At 43.5% G+C, this 15,901-nt stretch overlaps 1 protein-coding gene across 2 annotated transcripts in view; it reads right to left on the bottom strand.

Annotated features, from left to right (window-relative positions):
- LOC134300842 (uncharacterized) overlaps positions 1 to 15,901 on the bottom strand; it is a 291,233-nt gene that overhangs the window by 195,163 nt on the left and 80,169 nt on the right. For both annotated transcript variants that reach the window (XM_062985271.1, XM_062985272.1), the window contains exon 6: positions 8,979 to 9,062. In XM_062985271.1, the coding sequence (XP_062841341.1) occupies positions 8,979 to 9,062 (84 nt within the window). The remainder of the gene's footprint in view (positions 1 to 8,978; positions 9,063 to 15,901) is intronic.

Below are 15,901 nucleotides of genomic sequence, written 5' to 3'. Positions count from 1 at the left end.
TTGATTTCACCCCTTAATTAGAGTCATTCATCAGTGGGGCTGAGAGATGAGGCGGCCTGTGCCACGCCACACCTTGCCACCTGTCAAAATTACAGCTTTGGCTCGGTGCGCCATCCCTCAAATAGTTATTTTCTACAAGCCTGGCTGCGTCTCGCAATTCACTATTTACTATGGTCTCGCCCCCGCTGCTGATGGGGGCGTAGGTACGGGAAGGAACACGCGCGCACAGAGTAAAGGGGGAGGGGGGCAGTCATAATGTCAGTGTCAGACAGTGCTAATGGTCATTAAGCTGCAGATCAATCCCAATTAAAGGCCATTAGCGGTGTTATTACAGAGATGATTATTGTTTTCATAATTCACACAAACAGACGAGTGTTTGTCCTTGGCTGGCGTGATGAAACGGAGTAAAGCTTTACACCGGAACGTCTTTGTCTTTGCTATGAAGCATTGTCTGAGCTAGCATACCATATACACTGATCAGACATAACATTATGACCACCTCCTTGTTTCTACACTCACTGTCCATTTTATCAGCTCCACTTACCATATGGAAGCACTTTGTAGTTCTACAATTACTGACCATAGTCCATCTGTTTCTCTACATACTTTTTACCCTGCTTTCACCCTGTTCTTCAATGGTCAGGACCCCCACAGGACCACTACAGAGCAGGTATTATTTAGGTGGTGGATCATTCTCAGCACTGCAGTGACACTGACATGGTGGTGGTGTGTTTGTGTGTGTTGTGCTGGTATGAGTGGATCAGACACAGCAGCGCTGCTGGAGTTTTTAAATATCGCATCCACTCACTGTCCAATCTATTAGACACTCCTACCTAGTTGGTTCACCTTGAAGATGTAAAGTCAGAGACAGTCGCTTATTTATTGCTGCTGTTTGAGTTGGTCATCTTCTAGACCGTCATCAGTGGTCACAAGAGGATGGCTGGATATTTTTAGTTGGTGGACTATTCTCCGTCCAGCAGTGACAGTGAGGTGTTTAAAAACTCCAGCAGCGCTGCTGTGTCTGATCCACTCATACCAGCACAACACACACTAACACACCACCACCATGTCAGTGTCACTGCAGTATGAAGACCCCTGAAGGTGTGCTGTGATACTGTATCTGGCACCAAGATGTTAACAGCAGGTCCTTTTAACTTCTGTAAGTTGTGAGGTGGGGCCTCCATGGATCGGACTTGTTTGTCCAGCACATCCCACAGATGCTCGAATGGATTGAGATCTGGGGAATTTGGAGGCCAAGTCAACACCTCAAACTCGTTGTTGTGCTCCTCAAACCATTCCTGAAGCATTTTTGCTTTGTGGCAGGGCGCATCATCCTGCTGAAAGAGGCCACACCCATCAGGGAATACCGTTTCCATGAAAGGGTGTACATGGTCTGGAACAATGCTTAGGTAGGTGGTACGTTTCACAGTAACATCCACATGGATGGCAGGACCCAAGGTTTCCCAGCAGAACATTGCCCAAAGCATCACACTGCCTCCACCTTCTTCCCATAGTGCATCCTGGTGCCATGGGTTCCCCAGGTAAGCGGCACACACGCACCCGGCCATCCACGTGATGTAAAAGAAAACGTGATTCATCAGACCAGGCCACCTTCTGGCCAGTTCCGATGCTCACGTGCCCATTGTTGAAGCTTTCGTCGCTGGACAGGGGTCAGCACGGGCACCCTGACTGGTCTGCGGCTATGCAGCACTGTGTATTCTGACACCTTTATTTCAGAACCAGCATTAACTTCTTCAGCAATTTGAGCTACAGTAGCTCGTCTGATTGATCGGACCACAGACCTCAGTGAGCCTTGGCTGCCCATGACCCTGTCGCCGGTTTACCACTGTTCCTTCCTTGGACCTTTACCACATGTTGTATTTTTGTGTGTTTTACTAATTTTCGGACCGAACCACAAAGGTTGCCAGGATCTCCAGCCAGACTGAGGTGACTTCATGAGGTCATGCTGACTCTTCCTATTTATCTAACCTTACAAAAAAGTCTGGAATCACACCGTCTCCTCGTACCGACCGACATTATCCAGATTCCATTCACCGGAGTCCTTTATAGAAACGAGGCAGACTGTTAGAACTGAGTTAACCTTTTACTCTATTCATCTTACCAAAAGCCCTGTCTCACAGTTCCGGTGCCCAGTCTGGTATTTAACCTACAGAGGAGCGCGTCAGTGTCTGGTTCATTTAAAAGCCAGACAGAGAAGAAACAGGAATGATGGCTATGTACATCGATGAGGCATAACATTATGACCACCTTCCTAACATTGTGTTGCATGGAGGCATGGAGTCTGACACCTTTCTATCAGAACCAGCATTAACTTCTAATCTGTCCACACGGGCCAGCCTTCGCTCCCCACGTTCATCAATGAGCCTTGACCGCCCATGACCCTGTCGCCGGTTTACCACTGTTCCTTCCTTGGACCACATTTGACAGATACTGACCACTGCAGACCGGAAACACAGTTTTGGAGATGCTTTGACCCAGTCGTCTAGCCATCACAATTTAGCCCTCGTCAAACTCTCTTGAATCCTTACGCTTGATCATTTTTCCTGATTCAAACACATCAAGTTCGAGGATAAAATGTTCACTTGGTGCCTAATATATCCCACCTACTAACAGGTGCCGTGATGAAGAGATAATCAGTGTTATTCACTTCACCTGTCAGTGGTCATAATGTTATGTCTTGTCGGTGTAGGTCATTACTGTATAAGGTTAAAGCTCGGACCTGAATTGAGGCCATCTATTTATGGACAGACCTTCATGCTGCCCAGCTTAAGTGCCTTCCCAAGGTGTTTTACTAATTTGGAGGACATGAGTGTAAATTGGTTCTGAAAAGCTCTTGAGACGAGAACGTGGGTTGGTGGAACGTGTCTCATTAATACGAAACATTATTAGTATTTAGCTGACTGGCATCACGGTGGCTAAGTGGAAAGCACTGTCGCCTCACAGCAAGAAGGTCCTGGGTTCGATCCCCAGGTGGGGCGGTCCGGTTCTCCCCGAGTCTGTGCGGGTTTCCTCCGGGAGCTCCGGTTTCCTCCCACAGTCCAAAAACATGCAGTCATGTTAAACATGCTGCACCTTGGAATCGATCCCAGGACCTTCTTGCTTTGAGGTGACAGTGCTACTCACTGAGCCACCATGCCGCCTAAAGTTAACGTTTAGCTGTCAGCTAACAACAAACGTGAGTGTATTTTGTGTGGAATTACACGACACCCGTGACCGGCTAAATGCGGCTTTGAGGACTCGAGCGTGGAAGATGAGTAACGACGTCCCTTCGAGCCGAGCCAGCCATCTCGAGCCAGAATCTGCGACTTATCGATCACAGGGCCGGCTTTATCTCACCCTGGACTTCATTACGCCATTTCAAATATTCTTTCCCTTTTACCTCGGAGACCTCGGAGACCGTCGCTAGCGGTTAAAAATACGCTGCGGCTAGGAGGAACCCAGGCATCGGTCATAATTAGAGCTGGATGTTAATAACCCGGCAAATATTCATCTCAAAAGTAAACACTACGCGGGTTGAAGGAAAATTGCAAATAAATCTGATTGTCCTATAGGAGAAAATACATCCAACAAGGGCCGAGGGAGTAATGAGAAACTAGCGCGTAGTTTTACTGTAGGTAAGACGTACAAGGATTGGGTTCAGCCTTGGCACGTACATATTTCACCTGCAATTCCTTTCTTTCCATAAGTCTCAGCCACACAAAGGAGATTTAATTAGGTTTTCTGATTGGGGCTCTGGCATTCTAGCGGGTCATTCAAAGGTTAAAGAATTCAGCGCTACAAACACGATTATGCTACTGTAGCATTTGATCAGACGGTGTGTTTATCATACGAGCCTGACCCACGCCGGGTCTGAATTCCTGGATTCCTGCGCAGGTAATCGCGGGGCCGGTTGTCCGTCCTCGATTGCTTGGCTGGCGCTGGCACATTTAAACGCTCACGGGAGAAGCAAAAAATAAATAAATGAATAAAAATGCGACATTCGGAGCGACATTACCGCGACTGAACGACGGCGAGAGCGGGGCGCGCGTTAAATCATTTTTATGTAGTGGAGGTACAGCCGACGTAATGTCGTTTCCTTCCCTCTTTCCTGCTCTCTGACATGAATGAGTGAGCGAGGGTAGAAATAATCAGATATTTAATTCGATATGTCTGGATTCTGGATTCGGGGGTCCGTCCGCTCCCGCTCCTTGTACTTTATGCGTTCTGCACGCACGACAAAAATACAAATAAAAAGATGAGAGGAAATACGCTTTTTCATAACATTATGACCATGTCCTTGTTTCTACACTCACTGTCCATTTTATCAGCTCCACTTACCATATAACAGCATTTTGTAGTTCTACAATTACTGACAGTAGTCCATCTGTTTCTCTGCATGCTTTGTTAGCCCCCTTTCATGCTGTTCTTCAATGGTCAGGACCCCCACAGGATCACTACAGAGCAGGTATTATTTAGGTGGTGGATCATTCTTAGCACTGCAGTGACACTGACATGGTGGTGGTGTGTTAGCGTGTGTTGTGCTGGTATGAGTGGATAAGACACAGCAATGCTGCTGGAGTTTTTAAACACCATGTCCACTCACTGTCCACTCTATTAGACACTCCTACCTAGTTGGTCCACCTTGTAGATGTAAAGTCAGAGACGATCGCTCATCTATTGCTGCTGTTTGAGTTGGTCATCTTGTAGACCTTCATCAGTGGTCATAGGATGCTGCCCACGGGGTGCTGTTGGCTGGATATTTTTGGTTGGTGGACTATTCTCAGTCCAGCAGTGACAGTAATGTGTTTAAAAACTTTAAAAACATCATGCTTTGTTAGCCCCCTCTTACCCTGTTCATTAATGGTCATGGTGGTGGTGTGTTAGTGTGTGTTGTGCTGGTATGAGTGGATCAGACAAAGCAATGCCGCTGGAGTTTTTAAACACCTCACTGTCACTGCTGGACTGAGAATAGTCCACCAACCAAAAATATTCAGCCAACAGCACCCCGTGGGCAGCATCCAATGACCACTGATGAAGGTCTACAAGATGACCAACTCAAACAGCAGCAATAGATGAGCGATCGTCTCTGACTTTACATCTACAAGGTGGACCAACTAGGTAGGAGTGTCTAATAGAGTGGACAGTGAGTGGACATGGTGTTTAAAAACTCCAGCAGTGCTGCTGTGTCTGATCCACTCATACCAGCACAACACACACTAACACACCACCACCATGTCAGTGTCACTGCAGTGCTGAGAATCATCCACCACCCAAATAATACCTGCTCTGTGGTGGTCCTGTGGGGGTCCTGACCATTGAAGAACAGGGTGAAAGCAGGCAAAACTACAAAGTGCTTCTATATGGTAAGTGGAGCTGATAAAATAATAAACAATGAATGTAGAAACAAGGAGGTGGTTTTAATGTTATGGCTGATTGGTGTGCATTGGAAATTTTATTGCCCTAGACACAGCTTCAAATAGCATTAAACAGGTTGCTATAGCTAATATATGAAAGTAAATTTATAGAGATGTCATGCTATGAAGAGAAAAATAATAGTTCCTTTCCCAGAGTGTATAAACAATAAGACTAAGAATTATAGGCACCCTTGAAAGGCCATGAAAAAATGTTTCCAAATGTCACTACAATTTTGAATAGCTGTATTTTAGCTGTATTTTATTAGGATTTTAATGTCATGTTTTACAACCCCAAATCAGAAAAAGTTGGGACACTATGAAAAATGCAAATAAAATAAAAATGCAGTGTTCCCTACATTTACTTTGACTTATTTCATTGCAGACAGGATGAACCTGAGATATTTCATGTTTTATCTGCTCAACTTCATTTCATTTGTTAATAAACATCCATTCCTGCATTTCAGGCCTGCAACACATTCCAAAAAAAGTAATGAGGTGAAAAAACTAAATAATGATTCCAACCAGGTGATTGTAATCATGGTTTGGTACAAAAGCAGAATCCAGGAAAGGCTGAGTCTTTGATGAGCAAAGATGATCAGAGGATCCAGTTTGTCAACAAATGCGTGAGAAAATGATTAAAATGTTTAAAAACAATGAACCTCAAAGAAAGATTGGAAGGGATTTGCATATTTCTCCCTCTGCAGTGCATAATATCATTAAACCATTCAAGGAATAGGGAGGAATTTCAGTGCGTAAAGGCCAAGGACGTAAGTTTAAGCTGAACGCCCGTGATCTTTGATCCCTCAGACGGAATTCCCTTTCCCCTTCCCTTTTTTCCCTTTTTACCCTGACGTGTCTTACAACTTACAATTGTGACCAAATACAACTCAAGCAATAGACGGTTAAGTGCCTTGGTTACGGACCCAACACTGGCAACTTAGCCGACATGGTGCTTGAACCAGTGACCTTCTGATTATTAGTTCAGTAAACTGTTTTAGTTCATTTAAACTCTTTCAGTTATTCCAGTATTTCTTTTAGACCTATTCACCTGTAATGACAGCTGGTCTCATAGGCCAGTCCATCCATCCATCCATCAATCCAACCACTTATCTATCCATCCATCCATCCATCCAACCACTTATCCAACCACTTATCCATCCATTTATACATTCATCCATCCATCTATCCATCCATCCATCAATCCAACCACTTATCCATCCATCCATCCATCCATCCATTTATACATTCATCCATCCATTTATCCATCCAACCACTTATCCATCCAACCACTTATCCATCCATCCATCCATTTATACATTCATCCATCCAACCACTTATCCAACCACTTATCCATCCATTTATACATTCATCCATCCATCTATCCATCCATCCATCAATCCAACCACTTATCCATCCATCCATCCATTTATACATTCATCCATCCATTTATCCATCCAACCACTTATCCATCCATCCATTTAACAACTTATCCATTCATCCATCCATTTATACATCCATCCATCCATTTATTCATCCATCCATTTACTTATCCATCCATCCATCCATCCAACCACTTATCCAGCCATCCATCAACTTATCCATCCATCCATCAACTTATCCATTTATACATCCATTTATACATCCATCCAACCACTTATCAATCTATCCGTCCGTCCATTTATCCATCCATCCAACCACTTATCCAACCACTTATCCATCCATCCATCCATCCATACATACATCCATCCAACCACTTATCCATCCATCCATCCATCCATCCATTCAACCACTTATCCATCCATCCATCCATCCAACAACTTATCCATCCATCCATCCATTTATACATCCATCCAACCACTTATCAATCTATCCGTCCATCCATTTATCCATCCATCCAACCACTTATCCAACCACTTATCCAACCACTTATCCATCCATCCATCCATCCATCCATCCATCCAACCACTTATCCATCCATCCATCCAACCACTTATCCATCCATCCATCCATCCATTTATCTATTTATCCATCCATCCATCCATCCATCCATTTATCTATTTATCCATCCATCCATCTAGGGGTGCCCTGTCAACCGGTAGCAGAGCTGGGTTACAACAGATGCTATTTTATCCCAAGCTTACAATTGTGACCAAATACAACTCAATCAATTGAGGGTTAAGTTCCTTGGTTAGGGGCCCAACACTGGCAACTTGGTCGACGTGGGGCTTGAACCAGCAACCTTCTGATTAAATGAACTAAAACAGTTTACTGGACTAATAAACTCCTTCAGTTATTCCAGTATTTCGTTCAGACCTATTCATCTACCTGTCTTTGCATCTGTAATGACAGCTGGTCTCATAGGCCAGTCTGACCTGTGTACCACCCAACACACACACCAAAAAACAGTCCAACAACAGGGGGAAAGGTGAGAGTGTAAATAATGCATGACTAGTTTTATATAGGGAGTGACGCTTGTCAATCACGTCTCCCTGAATCGGGACGACTCAGATCATTTCCATTCCCGTTATCGGATATTCAGGTTAGAGGCCCGGTTCCAGTTCCAGAACCGGGCGTAAGCAACGCAAATCGTATTTGAACAGGGGGGGATATCCCTCGCCGTGCTTTAATTAACGGCGCGCGGGCCTCTGTCTGATGTGCGCGCCGATAACTCTAACCGGTATCAATATCTGTATTTACATGCCCAGATCACTGAGCAAACAAGCTCATTTAAAAGTTCACATGCTAATGGGTGACATTTAAAGCAAACTTTACACGAGCAAAGGACAGAACAAAAGGCTTTGATTCTTTCTCTGCCACCCCCTTCATATCCCCGTCAACTCGTACAGGTTTTATATTCATTACATTCAACCTGAAACTGGAAGAAATGCTAAAATTGTTCTTGGAATTTGTCTTTGTCTTTAGAGTTGGTTTGTTGGTTAAGGCCGTACCTAATTTACGGCAGTGAAAACTGCATCATGGACCGTAAAACGAGCCTTTTCCCCATGTTTGTTTGTTTATTAGGATTTCAACGCAATTTTTTTACACTTTTGGTTACATACTCATTACACAAGATTCACCAATGCACAAGGTTATATCGAACACAGTCATGGACAATTTTGTATCTCCAATTCACCTCACTTGCATGTCTTTGGACTGTGGGAGGAAACCGGAGCACCCCACACAGACACGGGGAGAACATGCAGACTCAACACAGAAAGGACCCGGACCGCCCCACCTAGGTATCGAAACCAGGACCTTCTTTGCAGGGACTGGTCAGTTAGGCAATCTGTGCAAGTCTATGCTGGTATGGGTCCTGTAATCAGGCAGTCTATGCAGGGACTGGTCAGTTAGTCAAGCTATTGTTGCCAGTCTATGTAAAGGATTGGTCAGTTAGTCAGGCTGGTTAGTTAGGCAGTCTATGGGACTGGTCGACTGCTAGACAGACCAGCAGGGACTGGTCGTTAGTCGGACACTCTATGCAAGATTGTTAGTTCTGTAGCTTCACTAGGTTTACCAATATAAGTGGGTTAATCCTCGTCACCTCTTTACTACAGTAAAACATACCTTGGCAGGTAGGTGGCTGTTATCCTGTCGGAGGGTCTGAATCCGCTCTCGTCGTCTCTTCGATTCAGCTCTGCTTCCTCGTAGCTGCGAGTTTTGACACAAAAGAAAACCACAATGTCAACCAATCGGAGCGCGCTTAAGCAACCTTGATGATCGATCAGCCGAGCGGCGGATGAACCGAGGTGCAGATCTGCACTGTGTTGTTCAAACTGCTCATTCATTAAAACACACTCTTCCTTATTGATTTTGGCTTAAGTAATGAGAAAGCTTATCCAAAAATCTTTAGCATTTGGGCTCAAGTTAAGGAAATCGATGGCACTACTTCCCCATTCCGACAGCACATGTGAATTTTCTGTCCGAAAGACAAAAGGAAGCCAGAATCTGATAAATCAATACACCTGTCAATGCCATACAAAGCTGCCGAATGACATTTCTCGATGATTAAAGAAAGATGTAAACACATTAAGACCAATTAGTTCTAACTTTTAGAATCGCCTGCCTCTGTAAATCGATGGGAAACAGCTGGAAGAGTCTATCATACAGTGCAATGTTTACAAAAACGGTTCCCTGGGATGTAAGCTCCTATATGATACAGTTTTGACTCTAATCCATGACACAAACTCCAGATAATTACTTTAATAGATCAGTCGGATAAGATGTCGGATTAGAACGGAGATTGTACTTTGTAAGAAATACACTGATCAGCCATAACATTAAAACCACCTCCTTGTTTCTACACTCACGGTTCATTTTATCAGCTCCACTTACCATATACAAGCACTTAGTAGTTCTACAATTACTGACTGTAGTCCATCTGTTTCTCTACATGCTTTGTTAGCCCCCTTTCATGCTGTTCTTCAATGGTCAGGACTCTCCCAGGACCACTACAGAGCAGGTATTATTTAGGTGGTGGATCATTCTCAGCACTGCAGTGACAATGACATGGTGGTGGTGTGTCCACTTACTGTCCACTCTATTAGACACTCCTACCTACTTGGCCAACCTTGTAGATGTAAAGTCAGAGACGATCGCTCATCTATTGCTGCTGTTTGAGTTGATCATATTCCAGACCTTCATCAGTGGTCACATGACGCTGCCCACGGGGCGCTGTTGGCTGGATATTTTTGGTTGGTGGACTATTCTCAGTCTAGCAGTGACAGTGAGGTGTTTAAAAACTCATACCAGCACAACACACACTAACACACCACCACCATGTCAGTGTCACTGCAGTGCTGAGAATGACCCACCACCCAAATAATACCTGCTCTGTGGTGATCCTGTGGGGGTCCTGACCATTGAAGAACAGCATGAAAGGGGGCTAACAAAGCATGCAGAAAAACAGATGGACTACATGCAGTAATTGTACAAGTAGAGCTACAAAGTGCTTCTATATGGTAAGTGAAGTGTGTGTGTAGAAACAAGGAGGTGGTTTTAATGTTACTGCTGATCGGTGTATATTACAAATGAAGGCATTCTATAATAAGGAGGTTGGTGTTGTATGTGTATCTTAATTATTTGGGCCATAATAATTAAATACTCTCTTAAATACAAAAATATTGCCGTAACACACACACACACACACACACACACACACACACACACACACACACAAAATACATCTTCTACAAAGAAAAACATAAGGAAATGAGCCGGACTGACATCCACATAAAGAGACTGCAACATGAGGTGGATAGGGATTCCACCTCCTCCTCCTCACCTCCACCTCAAACTGTGCCACCCCGGCAGGGTTGAGACACTCTGCTAAACTACATTTCCCGGAGGTCATTTACGCCTTCATTAATATTCATTCCAACCTGATTTGGAGAACAAGTGCGACATGACGAGGTTTTGATGTGCCATGTCTTGTGGCTTAACGCCACATTTCCTGGCACTCGCGTTCGCAAAGAGAGACGTCCTTGTGAATCTTTAAAAGTGACACGCCAGTCATGGAGTCTAACCGAAGTCTCATTTCTTTTTTGATTCCTTCTTCTGGCTTTTGCATTTTCCAGCGTTTGTATTTTTGCAGGTTGCTTGATTGCAGCTGCAGAGCCAAAAATAAAACAACAATAAAATAAATAAACATAAATTAACTCATTCACTCACTTTGCTGTGAGCTCCAGGGGGTAATGGAGTCTATTCCAGGTCTCAATGGGCGCAAGGCACACAGAAACACCCTGGACAGGGCGCCAATCCATTGCAGGACAGGCACGCTAACATATACACACCTTAACACACACACTCACTCACTGTCTGTCTTAACCGCTTATCCAATTAGGGTCGCGGGGAAGTGCTGGAACATATCCCAGCTTTTCAATGGGCGCAAGGCACTCAGTAACACCCTGGACGGGGCGCGAGTCCATCGCAGGGCATTTACATTTACATTTTCGGCACTTAGCAGACACTTTTATCCAAATAAACTTACAGTACTGTGACAGTATGCTGTCTAAGCAATTGAGGGTTAAGGGCCTTGCTCAAAGGTCCAACAGTGAGAACCTGGCAGTGGTGGGGCTTGAACCGGTGACCTTTTGATTATTAGTCCAGTACCTTAACCGCTAGGCTACAACTGCCCTTCAGCCCTTCAGGGCAGGCAGGCAGGCAGGCAGACACACACACACCTATAGGGCAATTCAGTGTCTCCAATTAACCTGACTACATGTTTTTGGACTGTGGGAGGAAACCGGAGCTCCCGGAGGAAACCCACACAGACATGAAACGAACATGCAAACTCCACACAGAAAGGACCCGGATCGCTCCACCTTGGAATCAAACCCAGGATCCTCTTGCTGTGAGGCGACAGTGCTATCCTATCCACTGAGCCACCGTGCCGCCCTCACACCTTAACACACACACCAATTTTAAGTACCTCTAATTTACCTGAATGCATGTCTTTGGACTGTGGGAGGAAACCGGAGCTCCCGGAGGAAACCCACACAGACACGGGGAGAACATGCAAACTCCGCACAGAAAGAACCTGGATCGCCTAGGAATCAAACCCAGGACCTTCTTGCTTTGAGGCGACAGTAAAAATGCCCCCCATTTTTTCTAGACTAAAAAAAGAACAATTAAGTCTAATTTTTAGAATGTAATTCCTGCCATCATGTTTTATTATGGGTCAACAAATAAATCACACAAACAGAGGGGTGAGGAATAACCCAAATACACGAGAAGAGAAGCCTATTATACTCTGTGACATATAAAATGATAGGCAGGCCCAGCCGACCAGACTGTTAGACTAGTCACATGATCAATCTGATGGAATCTTTTGACCATGGTTTGAATTATGTGTGTGTGTGTGTGTGTGTGAGGGGCGTCTGACCCTCCTAATTAATATTGGAACCCCCAAAAAGACATAAAACTACATTTTCAGGGAGTCTTTTTACCATATAAAAGCAACTTGTAATTCTACAACTGACTGTAGTCCATCTGTTTCTCTGCATGCTTTGTTAGCCCTCTTTCATGCTGTTCTTCAATGGTCAGGACCCCCACGGGACCACCAGGTTGACACAGCAGGTATTATTTGGGTGGTGGATCATTCTCAGCACTGCGGTGACACTGACACTGACATGGTGGTGGTGTGTTAGTGTGTGTTGTGCCGGTATGAATTGACAAGACACAGCAGCGCTGCTGGAGTTTTTAAACACCTCACTGTCACTGCTGGACTGAGAATAGTCCACCAACCAAAAATATATCCAGCCAACAGCGCCACGTGGGCAGCGTCCCGTGACCACTGATGAAGGTCTAGAAGATGACCAACTCAAACAGCAGCAATAGATGAGCGATCGTCTCTGACTTTAAATCTACAAGGTGGACCAACTAGATAGGAGTGTCTAATAGAGTGGACAGTGGTGCTGCTGTGTCTGATCCACTCATACCAGCGCAACACACACTAACACACCGCCACCATGTCAGTGTCACTGCAGGGCTGAGAATGATCCCCCACCCAAATAATACCTGCTCTGTAGTGGTCCTGACCATTGAAGAACAGCATGAAAGGGGGCTAACAAAGCCTTCAAAGAAACAGATGGACTACAGTCAGTAATTGTAGAACTACAAAGTGCTTCTATATGGTAAGTGGAGCTGATAAAATGGACAGTGAGTGTAGAAACAACGAGGTGGTTTTAATGTTATGGCTGATCAGTGTATAATTCGGGCTCTGCTTTTGACTATCCGAAAAAGTGAGGCCATAAGTGAAAGTTAATTAACGAGAACTTTCTACGAGCTGGTATGTATTTTTAGCAAAGCTCCAACATTTGTTCAAGTTTCCTAGACAAAGAAATGCAGCATGTTTGCTTTTTTTCCCCCAAACAATTAAACACAGAACTTTCACTTTGTTAAAAAAGAAAAAAAAAGTGCACAAAACTAATAAAACTCTATAATAAAAACTCTTCTCTCATATTTACTAATTCAAATGTGAATTTTATCTTTACCTGTAGAATCAAAACAAGACCTTTGGAGGTCGCAGTCAATAGTGGATCCAAATTGGTATTAATGATTGATTCAGCGTGGTCCAAAGGTCGCCTCTCAACTGACTGCTATATTAGCTATTCACCAGAAAAACAGACTGCAGCTCATTAAAATGCACACCGTCCTTCCAGATCGTTTCCGATACCAGTTATTCACTGTTACAATCAACCTGGCAGAGGGAACTTAGTGGAGAAGGTGACGAGAAGGTTGTGAGTTTAATTTCCGATATAACCTGGAGAGCAGGTCGAGCAAGACCTTTAATCCAGACCTGCTTAACAATCATTCAGAGCAGATTCTGTAGGAACTTTAGTAATAATAATAAAAGTACGTTTTTATGTTTACAAAAAAAGTGCTAAATTGTCTAACTAAGAGTAAAAAATAAAGACATACAAAGACAAAAATAAAGCACTCAAAGGGTTGCTGATTGGGCCCCTGAGCAAGGCCCTTAACCCTCAACTGCTTGCATTGCAACAGTTACAGTTGTAAGTCGCTTTAGATAAAAGCGTTCACTAGACACCATAAATGTAAATGTAACTATATAAAGCCAGTAGTAGGTCAGTGGTTATGGTACTGCAAAAGCACTCAAAAGGTTGATGGTTTAAGCCAACCACTGCCAGTTTACCACTGTTGGGCCCCTGAACAAGGCCCTTAACTCTCAACTGCTTGCATTGTATCAGACAATTGTAAGTCACTTTGGATACAGCATTCATTAGGTGACTAAGTATAAAAATATAGAGCCAGTAGTAGGTCAGTGGTTATGGTACTACAAAAGCACTCAAAGGGTTGATGGTTCAAGCCCACCACTGCCAGTTTACCACTGTTGGGCCCCTGAGCAAGGCCCTTAACCCTCAACTGCTTGCATTGCATCAGTTACAATTGTAAGTCACTTTAGATAAAAGCATTCACTAGACACCATAAATATAAACGTAACTATATAGAATCAGTAGTAAGTCAGTGGGTAAGGTACAGAAATGGCACTCAAAGTGTTGATGGTTTCATTCCCACCACTTCCAGTTTACCAATGTTGGGCCCCTGAACAAGGCCCTTAACCCTCAACTGCTTGCATTGCAACAGTTCAATTGTAAGTCGCTTTAGATAAAAGTGTTCACTAGACACCATAAATGTAAATGTAACTATATAAAGCCAGTAGTAGGTCAGTGGTTATGGTACTGCAAAAGCACTCAAAGGGTTGATGGTTCAAGCCCACCACTGCCGGTTAACCACTGTTGGGCCCCTGAACAAGGCCCTTAACCCTCAATTGCTTGCATTGTATCAGTCAATTGTAAGTCGCTTTGGATAAAGCATTCACTAGATGCCATAAATGTAAATTGAAAAATATAGAGCCAGTAGTAGGTCAGTGGTTAAGGTACTGGAATAGCACTCAAAAGGTTGATGGTTCAAGCGCCCCACTGCCAGTTTACCACTGTTGGACCCATAAGCAAGGCCATTAACTCTTAACTGCTTGTACTGCATCAGTTACAATTGTACGTTGCTTCGAATAAAAGGTCAGTGGTTAAGATACAGCAAAAGCACTCAAAGGGTTGATGGTTCAAGCCCAGCAAACTCCTTAAATCTTTTGGGTCTACTCTGCACTATAAATAGTAACGAGTAAAATTGCAAGAATGTTTTAAAGCCTCAACACATCTGTACTCATAAAGGACTAAGCTTTTCCTAGATGCTACTCTTATATCGAATCATGACTGCATTATCCTTTTTGCATAAGCTTTTTGAACACTATTTATGCCACATTTAAAACTTTTCCAGATGTTTTCACCCACGCTGTCAGATTTATGATAGCCAAACTTGTTCATGGTTATGCAAAAATGAACCCATGCAACAAAAGTACAAAGGTAACAACTATGCAATTTTAAGCTTAGTAAAATGTAGTGCATATTTAAATCAGTTGACGTTTTACGCCATACTAATTTTTTTACTCTATATATATATATATATATATATATATATATATATATATATATATATATATATATATATATATATATATATACAGTGTATCACAAAAGTGAGTACACCCCTCACATTTCTGCAAATATTTTATTATATCTTTTCATGGGACAACACTATAGAAATAAAACTTGGATATAACTTAGAGTAGTCAGTGTACAACTTGTATAGCAGTGTAGATTTACTGTCTTCTGAAAATAACTCAACACACAGCCATTAATGTCTAAATGGCTGGCAACATAAGTGAGTACACCCCACAGTGAACATGTCCAAATTGTGCCCAAAGTGTCAATATTTTGTGTGACCACCATTATTATCCAGCACTGCCTTAACCCTCCTGGGCATGGAATTCACCAGAGCTGCACAGGTTGCTACTGGAATCCTCTTCCACTCCTCCATGATGACATCACGGAGCTGGTGGATGTTAGACACCTTGAACTCCTCCACCTTCCACTTGAGGATGCGCCACAGGTGCTCAATTGGGTTTAGTCCAT

This window comes from Trichomycterus rosablanca, chromosome 23 (genome assembly GCF_030014385.1).
Source record: "Trichomycterus rosablanca isolate fTriRos1 chromosome 23, fTriRos1.hap1, whole genome shotgun sequence".
Classification (NCBI taxonomy): Eukaryota; Metazoa; Chordata; class Actinopteri; order Siluriformes; family Trichomycteridae; genus Trichomycterus; species Trichomycterus rosablanca.
The sequence above is the reverse complement of the archived record's forward strand: the minus strand, read 5'-3'. Positions and strand labels throughout refer to the sequence as shown.